Source organism: Sardina pilchardus, chromosome 1 (genome assembly GCF_963854185.1).
Source record: "Sardina pilchardus chromosome 1, fSarPil1.1, whole genome shotgun sequence".
NCBI lineage: Eukaryota > Metazoa > Chordata > Actinopteri > Clupeiformes > Clupeidae > Sardina > Sardina pilchardus.
This window is the reverse complement of record NC_084994.1, coordinates 47,260,150-47,282,153: the sequence shown is the minus strand read 5'-3', so window position 1 is coordinate 47,282,153 and position 22,004 is coordinate 47,260,150. Positions and strand designations below refer to the sequence as shown.

General features: G+C 40.4%; 1 protein-coding gene across 1 annotated transcript; it reads left to right on the top strand.

The window, feature by feature from the left end:
• The first annotated feature begins 1,866 nt into the window (after positions 1–1,866).
• On the top strand, positions 1,867–20,680 carry LOC134093626 (uncharacterized). The gene is made up of 7 exons (XM_062546782.1): positions 1,867–1,922; positions 16,066–16,212; positions 17,889–18,179; positions 18,453–18,593; positions 19,381–19,683; positions 20,027–20,167; positions 20,287–20,680. The coding sequence occupies exons 1-7, from the start codon at positions 1,874–1,876 to the stop codon at positions 20,574–20,576; spliced, it is 1,362 nt and encodes a 453-aa protein (XP_062402766.1). The 5' UTR covers positions 1,867–1,873; the 3' UTR covers positions 20,577–20,680.
• Positions 20,681–22,004: the final 1,324 nt, after the last annotated feature.

Sequence of the window (22,004 nt, the reverse complement as noted above, 5' to 3'; positions counted from 1 at the left end):
CAGCACTGTGGTCAAGATGGTCGGTCTCATTGTTGCCTCTTGCTTTGCACTTCCACTTTATTCAGTTTTCTTGTAGCTTATATGTATGTTTTTGTTATATATACTGTATATATATATATATATATATATATATATATATATATATATATATATAACTCAAGACTATATGTAGATATACAGTATATGTTATGGTTAAAACATAAGAGAAACTCCTCGTACACTTATTTGATAATGAAGAATCTTATCGCATTCTTACCTCTTGTATTTTTCCACATTTTCACTCTTACAGAAAACTCTCTCAAGGCTAAGGGGAAGTCATAGCTTCAAGCTATTTCATATTCAAATTTACTCCAAATAACAAATTTGTATAACGAGAGATAGAGAGAGAAAGAGAGAGAGAGAGAGAGAGAGAGAGAGAGAGAGAGATAGAGAGAAAGAGAGAGAGAGAGAGAGAGAGAGAGAGACTGAAGTTCTAGTTCTATTTTCAGAACAGCCTGAACCTCTGATACCTGTAGAGCTTCTCAAAGTGAGTAGTTCTCTACAGACGGACGAGGAGATCCCAACACACTGAAACACCACTAATGGTCCCAGTTCTCCAAGCCTCGTCGGTCATTAACCCTCCTGACTTTGGGCAAGAAGGCGTGCCTAAGTAATACAAGTTAAGGTAAGACTGGCACTTCAACCTTATTATAATACTGTGTTGCAAGTGTCTGGCATTATTTGTTTTGTGTTTCTTGTTAGTCTGTTTGTTTGTTTTACAGCACTTTGGTCAACTGTTGTTGTTTTTTAAATGTGCTATACAAATAAATTGACGTTGACATTAATAGGAAAAGTGTAATGCAATGCAAGGGTGAGAATTAAATACTGTACATCGTAGCAAACACTGCTTTGAAGCCTAAAACAGAGAACTTGGACAAGACAAGTTTGTCAAGTTTCTCTTTAAGTCATGGAAACAATATCACTCCAATATGTAATTTAATGTTATTCCAAATAGCCCATAACATAGCAGCTATTACTTTCAGCTCCTATACTCACACTATGTGCGGTACGTGTAACCAACAACAACACCTTGTGTAACCTGCGTTGTGTGGAACCACCGCGGTCCAGCCCTGCACACGCCCGGACTCGAACCCGCGAGACAGCAGCACCTCGGATCGGGAGTCGAGCGCGCTAACAATCCAGCTAAAAGCCCAGGCTACTAGCTTTCATGCCAGCAGCGCTCTTGAAGCGTCGGGGAGTGAGGTTTACTAACGTTCTACAGCATAGCTAACCAGCTCCTTGATAGGGGATTGTGATTGGGCAGTTTTTTAATACTTGAATATTAATTAATTCATTCATTCATTCATTCAACCTTTATTTATGACTATGAAATTCTGAATCCAATACTCTAAACAGTACTTGTGTTGAACACAATTGAAAGCTATTGTGATTGGATACTGGGTATTTGGTGTCAATGCGAAGGTGTCCGCTTGTGCGTCGTCCCTAACAACGCCCTTAGCTGTTCTAAAGTCAGTGTAAATGGCCACCCAGGGCATATTGCTATATTTGCTGAAATATTGATTTGGGTTCACCTAACTCCAGGCCTACTGTATATAGGCTTTTCAGTATAAGGAACCTGGAAATACAGGATAAAACATTATTTTATACATCATAAGTTGGAAGTTCAGCCAGGTTGGACCTCTGTGTGTGATCTGTCAACTTAAAGGTTTGTGAAGATGCTTTGTGAATAAAGCACTGAGATAAACACTCAGATTATCATTATTGTTGTTAACTTAAGTTTCCCTTAAGTTTTGAGATCCCAACCAGAAGAACATCATCCAAGTACTACATCAAAAAACAGATAAACATGTGGCTAAGGATGATGCTTGTTCCCATGGCTATGGTAATCCCTATCCTAACTGCTCTAGCCTCTTCTGAAGCAGGTAAGAACAACTCAGTGGTATTTGAAAACAATACATTCAGGTTTATACAACACACACACACACACACACACAAACACACACACACTCTCTCTCTCTCTCTCTCTCTCTCTCTCTCTCTCTATCTTATTAGCTGTCCATCTGTTGCTTCAGGGAGGGGAGGTGGCCACAGGTGGGCCAAGGGGCTCTGCTGCTGGTTTAGTTGCCCACTGGTGCAGTTGGGCACGTCTAGCGCTCTCCTGTAAAGAAAGGTGCTGTGTGTTTGTTCAGTCGTCCTGACATGGATGACCAGGGGCCTCATTTATAAAACTTTGCGCAGGATGTACGCCAGAAGGTAGCGTGCGCTCAAAACTCAGAAAGTGCGTGCGCACAGAAATATTCTGATTTATAAAATCGTGCGCACGCACGTTCCACGCCAATTTCCCTTTATAAATCAAGCTCTACTCTACATTTGCGGCACCTGTGCGTACCTCAAGACACACCCATAATTAGTGTGCTTGCAAAAGCACACTATTGTTCTCCGTGCGTTTCATATTATCAAACTTATTAGTGTGCTTGCAAAAGCACACTATTGTTCTTCCTATTATTAGTGTGCTTGCTGCAAGCAAAGCACACTATTGTTATCCGTGCGTTTCATATTATTTATCTTAAGTCCAACTTTTGTCTCCCTATCTTGTCCTAGGGATTTGGAGCTAGAGACGCCGTTCCACCTCTCACGCGTGCGTCCTGATGCGAGGATGGTGGCTTGTATACAGCTTTTTGATACGCCTTGTCGTTCTCCCGTTATTCCAGTTTTTCCGGTCGATTTTTTCCCATAGGAATGAATGGAAAAGTGATTTTTGAGCGCTGATGCCCACACATTTTTCCACCTGTAGCCCAAACCGTAAGACATAAGGTCATGAAATTTGGTACGCTGATAGAGGAGACTACCCTGATTGACACCACCAGGTTTCATGCTCGCCACTCTCACGCTCTAGCGCCACCAACTGGTCAAAGTTGGAAAACGCGTTCATGCCCGTAACTTTTGATCCGTATGGCCGATTTTGATAACACTTATACCATTGGAATCCTCTGACTCAGCTGATTCCAACGCACTATATGGCGTCATTTTCCACCATGATGGATTTTCCTCCATTTTGAATTTTGTCCAAAGTCAAAGTAAAGCGACTCTGGCCGCATAGTTTATCCGATCGTCATGAAACTTGGCACGCGTGATCTACAGACCAAGGCGGATCAACTGCCTTGATTTCGCCTACATACGTCCAAGCGTTCGCCTGTGACAACCAATTAAATTCAGCGAGCGAAGCCGCCAAACAGGAAGTGTGCCTATCTTGGAAATGCTGTGACGTATGAAAGCCATATTTGGTGGGATGACTTGAGACCCCATCCAAAGCACCCTCAATAAATTTGGTGTTATTAGTGTGCTTGCAAAAGCACACTATTGTTCTTCCTATTATTATTATCATTTATCTTAACGCCAACTTTTGTCTCCCTAACTTGTCCTAGGGATTTGGAGCTAAAGACACCGTTCCATCTCTCACGCGTGCGTCCTGATGCGAGGATGGTGGCTTGTATAAAGCTTTTCGATACGCCTTGTCGTTCTCCCGTTATTCCAGTTTTTCCGGTCGATTTTTCCCCATAGGAATGAATGGAAAAGCGACTTTTGAGCGCTGATGCCCACACATTTTTCCACCTGTAGCCCAAACCGTAAGACATAAAGTCATGAAATTTGGTATGCTGATAGAAGAGACTACCCTGATTGACACCACCAGGTTTCATGCTCGCCACTCTCTCGCGCCACCAACTAGTCAAAGATGGAAAACACGTTCATGCCCGTAACTTTTGATCCGTATGGCCGATTTTGATCAAACTTATACCATTGGAATCCTCTGACTCAGCCGATTCCAACGCACCATATGCCGTCATTTTCCGCCATGATGAATTTTCCGCCATTTTGAATTTTGTCCAAAGTCAAAGTAAAGCTACCCTGGCCGCATAGTTTATCCGATCGTCATGAAACTTGGCACGCGTGATCTACAGACCAAGGCAGATCAACCGCCTTGATTTCGCCTTCATACGTCCAAGCGTTCGCCTGTGATAACCAATTAAATTCAGCGAGCGAAGCCGTCAAACAGGAAGTGGGCCTATCTTGGAAATGCTGTGACGTATGAAAGCCATATTTGGTGGGATGACTTGAGACCCCATCCAAAGCACCCTCAATAAATTTGGTGTTATTTGGTCTGTCGATGGCTCTATAATTAGCAAAAACGTGTGTGTTGGTGAATGTATACTATTATTCGGAATAGCTCATCTTAAATTGCTTAGGTCATGCAGAAATGACATTTCAGAGTGATTTAAGATACAATGTTGATATTTTAAAAAAAAAATCAAATCAAGGCCATTCTAGTAAAACACATCAGTGTAATTATCACAGTATTATGGAGTAGTGCCATGTTTTTGCATACTTCCATTGTGGTATGATAGTACACTTCTACTGTTCAGTTTTTCATTGGATGACAGACATATTCCGCAACGGTACAATGTGGGTGTGGTTCTAGGATGGTCCGCATCAGGGTGTCTCATCCTGAGACTGGTTACATCTTAGCAATGCCATGGCCCCGAGGGGCAAGTAGGCTACGGACTTACACGCTGTTAGATATTCTGTGTGTTCATTTGGTATATATACTCGACAATCACACGATGTTTCATACTGACGGTGTGTTTTGGATGATTTGTATTGACCTTAGCATTCTGGGTAAACTTCACAGTCGGCGAAATACCGGAAGTAGAGCGTTCGCCCTGTCTGCGGTGTGTGTGAGGCAACGAGGATTTTAAGTTTCGTTTTCTGTTGTGATGATGAGCAGACGGCTGTGCACAAAAAAAATAGATAATTAATTTACCCTTAGACAATTCCTGCAGTTATCCTGAGTAATCCAGCCCTTGACATTCAGAGATACGATCATTGACAAAAAGTAAGTTTGATGTTTACATCGTTAATTCACACTGGTATGCAAGAGGTTTGCTAATACACTTAAACTTGCTCTTGACATGATTTCCATGAAGTAATATACTGTAAGTGTTCTCTGAAATTATAATACTTCATGTGTTTAGCTTAAGAATCTACTGTTTAGCGTTTCTACTATAAGGACGTAGACTAGTCTTGCATCTCTGTACTCTTCTTTTGTTGAGGTGTTGCCTAGTGACGCCCTCTCGTGCAGCCTCATGTTAGTTCATTAGAGACGTTAGATCTAGTAGTATTACACCACAGTGTTGGTGAAGTTCATGACGTTAGTTTTGAGTGAGTTTACTGCCAATTACCTTAAGTTGAAGTTGTGTGCGTGTATGACAACAAAAGTAACCTTCGGTCATGTGTATTGGGAGTGGGATGCATCTTTCACGTTGATATGCAAGGACTTAGCATGCTAAGCGGAGCATTAGCATTGAATGAAGGAAGCCTGTGTTACTTGTGTGAGAAGTTGTGCTCATAGAATGAAAGATAGCGATACAGTTTATTTAGTGACCATATTACAGTTTTTGCCCGTTGCTTGAACACATTTTGCAAAACTTCGCTCACCATACCAAAACTCTACACACTAGCGAACATAACACAACACTAGGAAATAAACCTTTCACATGTATGCCAAATTGAAACTCTTCTATCAGTACCTAAACTCTGCAATCAAAACCCAACAATCCTTTGTCAAAATGTAACTCTGGTGACAAAATGAAACACACTTGCATCATATGCATACACTTGCAAATCAGGAGGAATACACTAGTCTACTTTATATAAAACATATTTGCTTGAATACATTTAGAAAAACTTCACTCATTGTGCCAAAACTCTACACACAAGGAAACAATGACACAACACTGGGAAATATACCGTTCACATCACCATTTCCAATGGCTAAACGAATGGGCTTTTTGTAGATGGCTGATTGGTGTTCAGTTTTGCAAGTAAGTGCGTTCAGGTGTGTATTTGAGTGGTTGCAATTACCCGATGTGTTTTGTATTTTGGATACATGTGTTTAACAAATGGTACTATGAGATTTCATTTTTGAACGAAGTGTCTATGTATGACATAGAGAGTAGTATGCAGGACCAAGTGTGTTGCATAAAGGAGTAAGTGTGTTACAGAATTGCAACTAGAGTGCAAAGCAGCACTTTTGTTTAAGGTATAGGTACATGTGTTTGAGATATGGCAACAAAACTTCAAGTTGTGTTACTTTAGTCTAAGCATGGGTCTATAGTGTTCAAGCAACGGGCAAAAACTGTAATGACAGTTTATTTGGTTCTTTACAGACCACTATACATTATAAGTTTATTCATGCTGTTGTATGGTGGAAGAAACTAAGGAGAAACTACTGCTTCACAACCAGTGTTCTAATCAAAGATTCTACCCAAGCAGCAAAACACGTTATTTGAACCAAAACAAACGTTTTATTTAGGTTGTATTTTGGTTTCAAATAAAACAGACGTGCATAGTACGTTATTTAAACGTGCTTGATGGCACCAGTACAAATAACCCTATTAAAAACGTCCATTGCACGTTGTAATCTGGTGCCAAAAGACACGTGCAAAACCCAACGCATCTAGCACCGATTCCAACGTCAACAGAAGATGCAATATCGGTTTCAATTTACACCACCCAGCTAACAATTTCTGGTTAGGAGAACGTTTTTAGAACGTTTTTTTCCTGGTTAGGAAAACGTTGCCTGAAAGTTGCGAAAGTTGCCACAAGGTTCCCCAGGAAAGTTTTCTTGACGAAAATACTACGTTTTTTTCTGGTTGTTTATTTTGGTTAGCAGAACGTTCTCCTACCCTTTAGGGAACTTTACTATATTTGGTTGCATTAACGTTCCCCTAACCTCCCAGCAACAAAGTGTAAAGGGGGAAAAAATATGTAGAATTATCGTGACATCCAGGCATGGCTCCGCTGTACTCTCTCCATCTGCGGCTACAGCCTATCTGAAAGCTGAGAGGCCGAACGTCTCTGATGACTAAGGCAATGACATTATAGGCTACTACACGTATGTAATTACACTTACCATTAACTGCTTGCTGAACTGCGACGAATACGGTTCGTTAGCATGAATTTGTGTCAGCTAAGTATTTAAATGCGGTTAGGTCTAATACTTTCTTGTCTACGGTGTCTTTTCCTATAATAAACGATTACTCAGATCAAAACATAAGCAGAGCAGGCCTAACACACTGTTTCAACATTCAAAACGGGCTGTTTTTATTGCATCGTATGCCATTAAAAGTCCTCGGTTCAGAATGATGGATTTTGGTTTATTTTGTTTTAAATTGGGACTGGGAATTGTGGGATAGGCTGAGTGAACAGCACTGTAACAGGCTATAACTTGGACTACGTGTTAATATAAAACAATTCTCCCCCGGGAACATTGTGCTGTTTAAGATGCAGTCTCAACGTTTGAGAAAGAATTCATTGGAGTCCTCATCATCATATTTTCATAACAAATAAAGCTTTAAAAACATGAATGCATTTCAGGTGCCACTCTAATCGATTATGGATTAATCCAACACTATTCGTCAGATTAGTTAGCATGAAATCGTTGTGTGCCTGACTATGGCTAGCTAGCTCTTCCACCCGGTTTACCCTGTACAGTGTTTTTTAAAAGCCTGTTGGACTTAATGGAATAAGTGCATGGAGAACGATGTGAAGAATGTGATCGATACCATACAGCCAGTAGCCTACGTGAGTAACTTTATCTCTGTGCCAAATGTCTTAAAGTTAGCGAGGTTGAGTCTGCTAAAACACCAACACCCCAGAACTGGCTGTTTTTTTCACGGACCGGAGATGGAAGTTTTTCAGCTTCTCGCGCTGGCCCCTTTAGCTGACAGGCTGGCTGGTCGGCCGAATATCAATCCAACAGAGGGGGGAAGAATAGAATAGGGCTATATGTCGATTTTGCAACAAATTATTCCGACTTTGCAGTGTGGCTGCTGGCCGTGTTCAATTGGAAACTCATAGAAACTCTGGGGCGATTTTCATCAACAATAATCAACCCCACGCACATAACCAGAGAATACCGATATACAAATAAGATACCAAAAAACAACTAAGTAGCAACTTTGTGTGAAAAGAGAAATGCAACCAGAATATAACGTTTTTTTCTTTAGTTGTAATAACGTTCGGGAAACTTTGATAACCTGGAGCTAACGTTCTCTCCAGGGTATGAGAAGGTTACTGATAAACTAACCACAGGAGAACCAGCGGCTAACGTTATTTGCTTGCTGGGATTCAACCAGAATATAACGTTTTTTTCTTTAGTTGTAAAAACGTTAGGGGAACGTTATTTGTTTTGACAACCTGGAGATAACGTTCTCTAAACGTTATTAGTAGGTTGCTGAAAAACGAACCATAGGGGAACCAAAAGCTAACGTTAGTGAAAGTTAGCAGAACGTTAATTGTTTGCTGGGCAACTATTACAAACTAAAAAACAACGTAAATTGCACGTTCAAAATGGGTGTAAATCACAACGTTTTATAACGAACGTATCTGACACTTACTTTCAACAATGAATGAAGGTGCTGGTTAACACCAAATACTAACGAGGGGGAAAACGTGTGGAAAACGTGTCAGACACGTCTGAAAACTTCAATTACATTTCGTGTCAGGCTATTGAGATTTGCTTCCCAGCATGCATTGCAATTCAGTTGCTTAGTTTATTGGCTGTATTATTAGTTTGAAACAACGTGGTTGGGACATTTTAGCTTAGGCTAGCACTCAGTTGATGTTGTTATCTACGGATAAGACCACTGATGTAATTGTTTATTAGGAAAAAAATACACCGTAGACATGAAAGTATTATACCTAAACCGGTTTAAATATCCAGCTGACAGTTATTAATATTATCCGAACGTGGTCGTTGAACTTCAAGACGTATGGAACGGTGAGTTAACAAAACGTAATAATTCAAATCTAATGTCGAATCTGCTATCATGAAGCTGTGCGGTTAGTTGTTTCTCTCCCATGGTTACCAAGGTTACAACATCGTGAAAAAGACAGTCAACAGCAAAGATTCTAGAGTGGACAGATGGCATTGCGGTGTCGAAAGCGAACAGATAATCACGTTTATTTAATGTTTTTTTCACAACCATTGTGTTTAACACCCTTTTTCAACGTGCCCAAAACGTACATGGACACTTAATATGAACTATTCTGGAACGTGTTAAAAGCGTAATCGGGAACCTACACATTTACCAAAAATGAACGGAATTCTGAACCAATTCTGAACGTGTCTGAAACCAGCTGAGCACTGGAAAAAAACGTGTACAACACGTATGTTTGCTGCTTGGGTAGCGCTCTATGATCTTTGGTTCTAACTGACGCCACCCAAGCAACACAATCAATCAATCAATCAATCCATACAGTCCTTTAGCCCCATAGACAGTAAAAGATAGCCCTCATTAACAATCTCCGACTGGAGGAAGTTTGTACCTGTGCGAGTTAACGCTATTACACAGTACCGTTTACGCCGCTAGATGGCGTAATTGACCACATAATAACTGTAGTCACGAACAAAAAGGTTTCTTTTCTTTCTTGAAGGGGTTAGCGTTGCCGTTGCTGTAGCCTATGTGTGTCCTGGCTTACAATTCAGTTTAATGAGCTTAGTATTCAATGCATTTCTGTATGCTGCAGATATATTATCTATATAAATAGCCATCTACCTATATTTCTCTGTATGTATGGAATCCTGAATGTCTCTGCTGGAACAATACAAAGTTAAACCCCATCTCTTCTCCGTCCTATATTCTAACCGATATACCATCCAGTATAGTGCCACTACCCTACCCGAATCAGTGCAAACCTATAACCTCCCCAATAATAATAGTAATAATAATTAGGTAAAAATAATAGTTTCTGCTTTAGGGAGAAATCTCAGAATTCCCCTCCAGCTAAGGAAAGTGGGAGCTATGTTTTTAGACTCAGTAGGCAAGCTTATGTGTGGAGACTTAAACTGTGAAGTTTGGCCCACTTATTGTATAGCAGTTAACAATTCTAGGTTAAATTAATTACATCCAACACAAAGTGTTATAGAAAGTATTACTGTGTGTTTCATTTAACTATTGTTCATGGTTAACATTTAATTAATTTAGGCTATGGGTGGTATAGGTGAAGTATTACCACACAGTTACTATTTAAAACTACGTAATCCTTGATTGAGATTTCATTGAAAGTGATAGGTTGAACTTTTAAAAAGGGGTTTAAAAAACTGTTTTTGTACTTTCATTTTATTATGTCATACTGAACTGAATTCTAAGAGTTAAAAACAAAGGATACAATAAATGTTTTGTGATGCTTGCATTGCATAGTATTTCATTTAGGATAAGCTATATCAAAGCAGGTAGAAGTAACTGTAGTCACTTGACATTTCTGAGGATTTGCATATTTCCACCAGGGCAGTGGTAAAGACATTCTTCAGTGGAGGCACCACACTAGTTAATCACGCTATCAACATCTTCTTAACTTTTCTTCTGTTATTACTATTCTTTAACTTTATGGTAGACAGTGAGTCCAGCAAATTGAGAACCTAGGATCCTGTTTATGTTTATGAATGTGACTATGTGTATAGTATGTTGAGACATAAGGGTGGAAAAATAGGTTACATTTATATAATGCAAATGATTAAGTTAACAATGTCATTGAATATGTTGTACAAACAAGAAGAGCGAAATGGTAAACTTTTAAGAAATCATCATCCACATCATAGTTTGACGCTGTGAGGGGTTATGGACTTGACAGTTTTGCATGGAATTGCTCATACAGTATATACATATATATATGTGTGTGTGTGTGTGTGTGTGTGTGTGTATGTGTGTGTCTGTGTGTGTGTACGTGTGTGTGTGTGTGTGTGTGTATGTGTGTGTCTGTGTGTGTGTACGTGTGTGTGTGTGTGTGTGTGTGTGCCTTGTTGCCGGTGTACAGTATTTCTGAATATGAATGCTGTCTGGACAGGAAATGGCATAGCTTTTATCACATGCAACCAATCCAAAATCGATTTCATATTAGGGATGTTAACCGGTGACTGTTTGACCGATGGTTGACCGTATCCACGTTAACCGACCAAAGTTGTCGCTAGTCGGTTAACAAAAAAAAAAGAGGCATCTTTAAATTAGCCTAAAGACAGTGGACTAAACGTTACTACAGCTAGCCATCTCATTCCAAGAAGATCTTTTTTTCGTGAAGTTAACAAATTATCCCTCACACTCAATTTTTCATAACTCGCCTGCTTGTAGGCTAGGCTACGTAATAAACCAATAAAAACATTTGGCACGAGGTCACAGCGGTGGCCGGTGCGCCTTTTGCAATCTGGAAGTGCGCTGTTTTATCCATTGGTTTTATCGTGTTGCAGTCTAGGCAACTTTCCGTATAAGATGGGCTTAGATTTGGAAAGACATTACATCTACATTTCAGGAAGGGTCATCAATGGTAACAGATAAGGTAATGATCATCTGTCGTTATTATTGTTAGCACTTCCTCAAACTAAGCTGCGTCTCTTCGGAGCTGTCATTTTCATAAGTGAGCCGCGGCCATTTCAGCTTCAAATGAGCTTCCAACGCTAGACAAACGCCTTTATTTGCAACGTGATCACCTTGTACCCAAACCATTTTCGGAGCGAAGGAACCATTTGTCCTCCACTTACAAGCTCCTTGGTTTGCAGGACTCATGTTTGGCGCTGTAGGGGATTTAAAAAAGTGACGTGAGTGAAAGGGCGGCGCCGGGGCTGTGTGTAGCCTATGAGCGGGGGACAGAGAGATGAGAGTTGGGAAATTGCGTGGCTGTTATTTCAAATAGCATAATTTATTTTAAACGAATCGGTTAACCGGTTTCAACCGGCTAATGAGCCTCGGTGGTCGGTCAAGAAAATTTGTAGTTTTCGCCATCCCTATTTCATATTCAGACACGTTAACCAGTAACAGCCTGGTTGCTTTGACATATCAACACCAAATTTGATCCTATTACACCATTTGAACAGGTGAGTCGTCCTATTTATTCTACCATCAATTTGAGGCTATAACACATTGCAACTTACTCAACAGTGAGTAAACAGCAGATGTTCCCGCAATACTCCTAACATTACTCGTATTTGTTCTAGAAACATGCGTAGTTCCTTAGGCTCCTTCCTTCTTTCACTGGTTACGTGTTTCATGCTGGCTACACGTGAACAACTCATACATAATTCAACACAAGGTTTACAGACCTTAGAGGTGTACATTTCATTTCCATACATCAAAGCATTCGCCCATGGCAGCCAATCAAATTCGATGGCGAAGCCTCCAAACAGGAAGTGAGGTCAAATCTCGGAAACGCTTTGAGGTGTCAAGACCATATTTGGTGGGATGATTTTGGACACAATCCAAAGTAGCCTTAGTAAATTTGGTGTAATTTGGCCACTAGGGGGCGTCGCAATTAGCAAAAATGCATTTTGTCTCGAATATCTCTTTACATCTTTGGGATGACATCCACATTTTTACATTGGAGGTGCTCTGGGACATACCACTGATGAACCTAGGCAACCCGTCACGTCAGTGTAAGAATTCGGCAATCGAGGGTAACGCCGCCAAACTCGAAGCAGCTTTGCGTCTTGGCCAAACTTCAGCGTTTTGACCTGAGGGCGAGCGGTCGCGTCTCCTGCCGGAGCAAGCACACTTCGCACTTTCCCACCGGGACATGCATTCTAGTTGCTTATAAATATTCAGCGAAACGCCCTTAATGAATATTGATGTCTGTGGACAACATGCCAAAAACAGCGGGAAAGACAAAAAACGCAACTTCATTGACTGTTTGTGGGTTCATAAATGGCGTGAGCAGCCACCGTTTCAGCGGATATCCACTGTCACCTACAACATAACTTGAATGAGTAAAGGGTGAATGTTTAGAAATGGTCGAAAAATTGCTACAAATTCTTTTAGGATTTACACACAGGATTTAAACACGATTCGCCCGCACCTACAGTAGAAGCCACCATCGCGCACAGCTCCAGCATTCAGTCTGCGCCCAACGCTGCTACTGTATGTCTCAATATGAATCAGGCCAACATTTGTGAGCAACATGTTCGTGTCACATATATAACTTGGACATTGAGGGAATGAAAATGCTTCCTGTTAACAAAGGCACATTTATTTTCACTCGGTGGTCTTATAGCAATATGATAGCAGTCAATAGCACGGATCACATTTGGGAAATTAGACTGCGTTTTTATTTGCCTGTTCACCATGTAAGGAAAGTTGATGTAGTTTGGTGATGAAGCATGTTACACCTCCTAACACGTCTGGCAAAATTCGGCTGAAGGTTGGCTATTCCAGTCCGGTCAGCCAGTTCTCGATTCAGCCAGTGGCAAGAAAGCCGATGCAAGTCAGCACTTACTGTATATAGCCTACCATTTGCAAGCTAACAAGCAACATGTTTGAGCCTTGATTATTGACAAATAACAAAACATGCATGAAAGCCATAAGTGGATAATTAACAAAACATACATAGGCATAGCCTATCAGCATGTCTTTCTCGCATCAAATAAGATGGATTTTTTACAGGATTAGGTTAAGGCAGTTATGTCATTGATGCGCGTCATTGCGCGATGTTATATGCTTGTGTTAAACTTCAATTGAACCAATTTCGGGTCGTTGTACCTGTTTCCTCCTGAGGTCGCAGTTTCTGCTTTTCCCTTTTTTTGTGCGTACGCATGGGTCAGAGCTTGCGTGGAGGTGCGCACATTTTCCCGTCAAGTTCACGTTTTATAAATACCAAAGCTTGCGTAGAACGAGGCGTACGCATTCTTTTGTGCGTACGCATCGTTTATAAATGAGGCCCCTGCCCAGTTGATCTGATCTACCAGAGATTCAAGATCATGTTACTGCTCCTCAGGAGACCTTATCTGTTTTGCAATGCTAAGTTGTCTATAAAGAGATTGTGTAATGGAAAATATAGATCCTAATCTTACCAAGTATTTTTGTCTCTTTCCAAGTCAAGAATGTCTCTTTACTGTTACAGTTTTTCTCAGTCGCTTTGGTACATTTCTCGAATCATCCTTGAGATTTGCTAAACAAGTGCATTTCTCAGAACTGTAAATAGCAAAACACCATGGATTAGCTGCAAAAGCCAGTTTCTTGCTCAAAATCCTTAGTCCATCTCTCAAAACTCATGTCAGTGCATCAGATTGTCAAGTCCTTGTGTCATGGTGTACGGATAAGTTTGATTGACAATCACATTTACGCTTTTACTGTTTTTTACTGTAAATTGTTGTCAGACCCTGTCATTGTGCTACAGAAAGGAAAAGACAGCACTCGTAAGGGAAAAATGAAATAAAGTAGAAATTTGACCATAGGACAATCTTGTTAGGGAAAACTGTAAATGCAGTGTTGTAGGAATTACAGTGCAGACTTCCTACACCTCCTGATGTTCCTGTATTTTGGGCCACAAATTCTCATATGACAACATGTTCAACCATTTTGCACTTATACTATGAACTAGTGCCTAAATGGGGGGTGAGACTATTCAGCTGAGAATTGTATATGATAATTTGCATGGGTGTACCAAAACATTTGCAACTTGATCAAAGGAATGAGAAACTACTTTTTTGATGTGCGCAATGATCTGAAGATTGAACAGGTAGAATTTCAATTCTGATCTGAGAAATGTACCAAAGCAACTGAGAAAAACTGTAATTTAAGACATTCTCATCCAACAAGCAAGCTGTAAAAGACTTATAAGACTGAACAGACTTGAATATAGTGGATTTGCTCTCGGTGCACTGGAAGACTTTTTCACTTATTATGACCGCCGTGCAGCGAAGCGGCAGTCAGACAGGTTTTCGCATGCATACTTTTCCGTCAAGGAGTTCCGGGACACTGAAAAACCGGGGTATACGAAACTTGGTGCGCATGTCGCCCCACAAGCATAGCATGGCATGGACCCATTGTTTTCACTTTGATCCGTTGTCCGGGCAGATACAGTTTTCGGTGAGAACCGCAGGGCATTTAATTGTATGTTGGTCTTAAAGGGATAATCCGGAGTGAAATTCACTTTAGATCAATTTTTTGGACTATTGGGAGTACATACGTTGAGTTGACACCAAAATCATGTCATTCGGATGTATTTTGAGAAAGTTAAGTTCACCGTTTTTAGCCAAAACTCGTTAGCCTGTAAGTGACCGGGGCAGGTCCTTTCGCCACTACAAAACGCTATTTTTATACCTCTTCTACTGTTCCAAACAACGCTACATTACGTGGTAGTGAGTAGAGGGTCCCTAAAGCCAAACCGAAGTATCCTCACGTCTTTATGTGGTCGGATAGAGAGTCCAGAATGAATTTAATCGAGTCAGTACCTTTCCGGAAATGTTAGTAAAGTGTTGTTGAAGCGTTGCGCAGCTGCCACCGCGACATTTCCGGAAGGTACTGACTCGATTAAATCCCTTTAAGGGGCATATCAACCTATACCATAATCACTAATTTCATGTATAGCGCCACCTACCAAAAAGCAAAAATTAGGTGTTATAATCGCAGGTATCTCTGACCTGACCAAACTGCACGACATTGGCAGAGGATCATTATGACACCCTCTGAATGCCCGCCAAGTTTCGTGAAATTCCGTTCATATAAAGTTAATACACTTAGATGGATAGATTACCAGGGGGTATAATGGTGTCATCCATTATCCCTTACTTATGTTTACACTAACTGGCTTGTAGGTGGCCGGACACAGTTTTCTGTGAAAATCTCGATAACCGTAGGGCCTAGGAGCCATGTCAACCCATCCCATAACCACTCATTTAGTGTAGCGCCACCTAGTCAAAAATGAAAAAGCAAAAATTAGGCATTGTAATTTTTGGTTGACAGGTTCGAAACTGCACGAAATTTGAAGTGTAGGATCATTGTGACACCCTCTGAATGTATGCCAAGTTTTGTTTTGCTGATCAAAGCGAAGGAGGTTAAACTGCTTTTTCAATTGTTACATTCCTTCAAGAATTACTCTTGCTATACAGTACAACAAGTATCAGTGTTCTCACAGTTTTCATTTAGGATTTTCTTCAAAGGGCTTTTGAAGTTATTTTTCCTAATTTTGTAACAATAGATCAGATGTATTCTAAATGTGTGTCTGACTTAATCTCGATTTCAGAGGTGGCCTTCACAGCAATTCTTCAGCCTGTTGAAGAGTTGTGGCATGTTGATGGTTTTGGGAGAATAGGACCTTTCGACACAGAGGTCACCTTGGTCCACGGTGAAACTCTGACTAATGTTGGAAGCGTTTACTCATCTATTACAGGTACATTTTTATCAAGTAATTCTGCTGTCATACCTTTGAAGGGGTAGGATGCATTTCACATCGCTGTTCACCTTCCTTGTTTGTAAAATGTTTGTAAACTAGATGCACCGCATAGCGGTACACAATATGACCGCCGCTCAGTTCTGCACAAAAATAAACAACGCTTGTCAACTTGCCTGCATCTCCTTTTTGTGCAGTTGATATGCATACAGTATATCTCCTACTCTTGCAGCTCATGTGTATATAAATGAGTGTGTGTGTGTCTGTGTGTTTGGATGCGTGTGTGTGTGTGTGTGTGTGTGCATATGTGGAATCTGTGGATGCGTGTTTATCTGTGTGTGTGAATCTGTTGATGTGTGTGTGTGCATACGTGTGTGTGTGAGAGAGTTGACAGTATCATTCCCAGCAACCCTTCGCTAAATAGCACCATCTGCAGGCCGTTGGGTGACCAGTCACTAAAGGAAATGTAAGCTACTAAGACTTCTAGACAGGTTTTCACTAGGCTATTGCGACGGCAAACAGTGAAAGAATGTCGGAGATGACTAAAATGTGAGCACATGGGCCAACAACGGGGTCACGTTTTAAAATCTAGGGCTCAATTAAAGTAAAATGTACTCACAGTCTCACTTATTGAGTGCACGTTTAACAAATTGTGGTCACGTTTAAGTAGATATGCACACAATATTCTACAACTGTATTCACTAAATTGTGCTCTCATTTTGCGAAATCGTTCCCTCGTTTTAATAAATAGTGCCCTTGTTTAAGTAAATAGTGCGCTATTGTACAAACTATTGTAAAACGAGAACACAATGTAGTAAATCGTGCGCACTTTTTAACAAAACGAGCGCACAATTTAGTAAAATGAGTGCACTATTTATAAAAACGAGAGAACGGTTTAGTAAAATGAGAGCACAATTTAATAAAACAAGAGCACATATTAGTAAAACGTGCGCACAATTCAGCAAAGTGAGCGCACACTGTAGTAAAACGAGCGCACGTTTTCGTCCTTCCCCAAAAATATTGCTTTGACCCCTCCAGGGCTCCGTACAAATCACAAATGACTGGTTAAGCTAAGTTGATGCGGGCTCTTGAGACCAACATACCATAAACATTTTGTCATCTTCAGTGCCACGGTTCAGGTAGTTGTTTAGGAAAAACTGATTTTTTTGGGTTTCTGGGGTCCAGTGCGGGGATGGAGTAGACCCTGGGGACCAAACGATATTTTTCCGTAGAAGTCTACTGGGGCTACATGCCTACCCGGGAATCATTGACAAAAAAATCAGGAAGTAGATGACGGGGAAAAAAAAAAACTTTGACAATCACAATTTGACATAACACATATCATAATTACCCAGTAATAACTAACTAATTTATATTGTCAAAACCTTACTCTTTACTTTCTATGAATGGTGCATGCTGCCATCTTTCCATTTAGAAAGTTTGCAAAGAGTGCTTGCATGTGAAAATAGGTTACCTAGAAATTACAATTCACAATTCATTTCTTTGAATTTACTGTAGCATAAATCCTTTTTTTTTATCAATCTTTTGATTGAACAGGCTTCTGAATGGAAAAGTTGTCAAAAGTAGAGGCTACAGTGTTTTGTAAATGTCACAGTTATGTTGTCTATTCATAATCTTGAACTCATACCTTTGCCAACGTATCTCCTGTGTCACAGGTGTGTTCACTGCTCCAGTGAGAGGAGTCTACTTCTTTACCTTCACCACCTACAGCTCTGTGGCAGAGGCAAACATCGGTGTCAAGCTGATGAAGAACAACGAGGAGGTGTTGCTGGTTTGGGAGAGGCAGGACGCAGGTGACAATGAGGACTATGCCTCCAACACAGTGCTACTGGAGCTGGAGGTGGGGGACACGGTGTACATGCAACTCCCTAAAGGATTCCAGGTTGCTGCCAGCAACTACTCCAACATTCATACCTTCAGTGGATTTTTGCTCCACCAGTCAAGAGGTATTGTTAAATTGCTTTAATTGTTGCAGGAGTCACTTTGTATTAACACAGAGATGTTTTGCATACCAATACAAGTACTTTATTTGACAAATAAAATTAAGACCACTGTGGTTGGCTTGGTGAAGATAGACTATTTAGATGAAATATTTCCAGAAATGACCAGCATATTTGGAATAAACTGGGAATACACCTCGATTTCTCAAGAATTGAAAATACAATTCACATGTGGCATGCTATATACTGAATGTTTGCTTGACTTGCCCCTGTGTTCAGAGGTGGCCTTCACTGCAGCTCTTCAGCCTTCATCATGGGATCAAAGTGGTTTAGGGAGAATAGGACCTTTTGGCGTGGAGATGACCTTGGAACATGGCAAGGTTCTGACCAATGTTGGACACGCCTATAATTCAAGTACAGGTATTCAATTCCTGTGTTGGGGAACTATACTTGTTCTGGGGCCTATGTGCAGAAGGACCCATAGTGTTTCTACCTTTTCTTATTATTCCACATATAAATACTGTACGTCATTGGAGTCTGTGGCCGCCCCTACAGCATATGGTAAAAGGTTTTGACATTTTGCACACTAATAAAGGACAGCATCATGCTATTTCTTACCAGGTTTCTTGTTAATGCTTTGAGCACTGTAATGTCTCTATATGTGTCAAACTTAAAGGTACAATTTACACATGACTTGTTCAACTGCATGTCCAATTAAAATAAAGAGATACCGTTGCATTCCATGGATCAAGATGGTTGGAACACAACCCAAGTTCCAGCTTATTGGATTTTCTGTCATAGCCTATAGGATTTTATCAAAAAGTCGACATAAAAAAATTATTAAAAAAACAGCGAAGAGAGGTTATATTGAAAAGGTGACATATTATGAGGTATTGGAAAAATCGACCAGTGGCTGAGAGTAGATCATTCTGAAAAGCAGAGAGCAGTAGGTTTGGCCATACTCAATGCTGCTAGATGCAATTCTGGGTACACAGACTGTATAAGAAGCAGAGCACAAATGACTTCATTCAGATATTTACACAGCGGGCTGAAGGAAGTGGCATAGACACAAACTAATTTCTGTAACTTCAGGGTCAGGGATATATTATTTTTCACTAAAGTTGCATTTGTAGAAATTGCAGTTCTTCTGTCTGTGATTACCCTTGAACTCCTTGTTACCTTTGCCAACGTATCTCCTGTGTCACAGGTGTGTTCACTGCTCCAGTGAGAGGAGTCTACTTCTTTACCTTCACCACCTACAGCTCTGTGGCAGAGGCAAACATCGGCGTCAAGCTGATGAAGAACAACGAGGAGGTGTTGCTGGTTTGGGAGTGGCAGGACGCAGGTGACAATGAGGACTATGCCTCCAACTCAGTGCTACTGGATCTGGAGGTGGAGGACAAGGTGTACATGCAACTCCCTAAAGGATTCCAGGTTGCTGCCAGCAACTACTCCAATATTCATACCTTCAGCGGATTTTTGCTGTACCCCTATAAAACACATCCAAGAGGTATTGTTGAATTGCTTTATTTTTTCTATCGAGAATATTGCATTTATCATTGTCATACAAGTGTCAAAAAATAATATGAATTTGGTTAAGAAAATTCGACTGTTGCTGGCATATGACCACTTCTCCGGTAGCATAAACCTAAAGTGGAATGCCAGCAAATTATGGTACACGGCAACTATAGAACAATATACAATAGAGACATGGTGATTCAAGTGTAAATCTTACAGGGATGAGACACAATCTTAACAGATATTACCTTTACAAGAATTTAAAACATTCTGATGTGTAGGCCATGTGACATGCTTGTATATTGAATGTGTGTTTGACTTTGTCTTGTTCTCAGAGGTGGCCTTCACTGCAGCTCTTCAGCCTTCATCATGGGCACAGTCTGGTTATGGGGGAATAGGACCTTTTGGCACGGAGACAACCGTAGTCCACACCAAAACACTAACTAATGTTGGACGTGCCTATGATTATACTACGGGTATTAAACATACAGTACAGAGATACATATACTAACATACATAACTCATGCATTTCTGGTGAGGTCTCCTCAGTTTGTAAACATGTACAGCATTTGCCAACGTATCTCCTGTGTCACAGGTGTGTTCACTGCTCCAGTGAGAGGAGTCTACTTCTTTACCTTCACCACCTACAGCTGGGTGAGTAATGCAAACATCGGTGTCAAGCTGATGAAGAACAACGAGGAGGTGTTGCTGGTTTGGGAGAGGCAGGACGCAGGTGACAATGAGGACTATGCCTCCAACTCAGTGCTACTGGATCTGGAGGTGGGGGACAAGGTGTACATGCAACTCCCTAAAGGATACCGGGTTGCAGCCAGCATATACTCCAATATTCATACCTTCAGTGGATTTTTGCTCTACTCCAGATAAATTCAGTAGACCATTTGTATCTTTCATGAATCCATTATTGATGGATACATGAAAGCAGGCAATTCACTGTAAGAGAGGGGACATTTTCATAACAATCAAGATTATAATCGTAGAAATTAATCTTAGATTTCATGGCTTCATGAATAGTTAAATAATTGTTGTGTGCTAAGATGTAAGAGAGTTTAATGGTTTCATTATGGTTTTCATTGTGACCAATAAAATGAAATAAAAAAATCCATCAGCATATTTTGGTATTTTTTTCAAAATCCTTTTTTTTTTTTCACAAAGTATGAAATCTATCAGATCACTGAGTGAGTTGTTGTCTTACAGCAACATGCTCTCTCATATACAGTTGGGAGAAAATGTATTTGATACCATGCTAAAGTTGCCTAAAAAGAGGAATATAAAATCATCTTTTAATTGATCTTAATGTCTTAATTAAAAGAAATAGTAAAAATAAAACCGTTAAGTACACCAATTTTTTTTGTGATTGAAGAATGTATCGTAAATAAATACATATTCTTCCTAAATGCTAGGGGGAAGGAAGTATTTGAACCCTAACCCTATGGGAATTTAACACATAGGGTTAACATAGGGGCAGGTAGATTCTTTTTTTTTTTTTAAAGGCAGCTATTTCATGGATCCAGGATATTATGCATCCTGATAAAGTTCCCTTGGCCATTGGAAGTAAAAAAAAGCCCCACATCATCACATAACCTTCACCATAGCAAGAGATTGGCATGGTGCTTTTTCCAGTAGACCTATTAGCCTGTTTGATGCTCATTGAGTCAAATCAAACAAGTTCCCAAACACAGGAACTGAATGCCTAAATTTGATCAGAAACTTGCCATGTACCAAGATGATCTTTAGGTTGAAAGGTCCAATTATCCCAATATTATCTCCTGTTGGAGGCTGAAGAACTACAGTGAAGGCCACCTCTGAACACAAAACAAAGTCAAACAAGCATTTGTTATACAGCACACAAATTGGTCCAAAAATCAGAGTGATATCTTAAAATCTTGTTTAGGCTATTACGGCCCCCGTGCAGCGAAGCAGAGGTCATATGGGTTATAGTCAGTCTTTTTTTTCCCGAATGACTAATTTTCCATCAACACCTAAAGACTGGGGTGCCCAAAACTTGGTGGGCACGTAGTCCTACAAGGATAGCATGGAACCATTGTTTTTAATTTAGATCCGTCACCCACTCTCCACTGGTGCACAGCCATATTGGAACAGCAAGGGACCATCCCCGAGCTGGGCTTGGCTCTTAGTTCCAGTGAAAGGAACTCTGAATGTTTCAGCATTAACCAAGAGATTTTGGACAATTCCATATATACTCCCAGCTTTGTGGGAACAGTTTAGGTCCATACAGACATGGATGACAGAGTTTGGTGTGGATGAACTTGACTTGCCTGCACAAAGTCCTGA

What these genes read in the sequence shown, in the direction of transcription:
- LOC134093626 (XM_062546782.1), top strand. Translation starts at nt 1,874, where the DNA reads ATGGCTATGGTAATCCCTATCCTAACTGCTCTAGCCTCTTCTGAAGCA. An exon ending in TCTAGCCTCTTCTGAAGCAG is followed by an intron (nt 1,923 to 16,065) that starts GTAAGAACAACT and finishes TCTCGATTTCAG; the next exon opens with AGGTGGCCTTCACAGCAATT. An exon ending in CGCCTATAATTCAAGTACAG is followed by an intron (nt 18,594 to 19,380) that starts GTATTCAATTCC and finishes CCTGTGTCACAG; the next exon opens with GTGTGTTCACTGCTCCAGTG.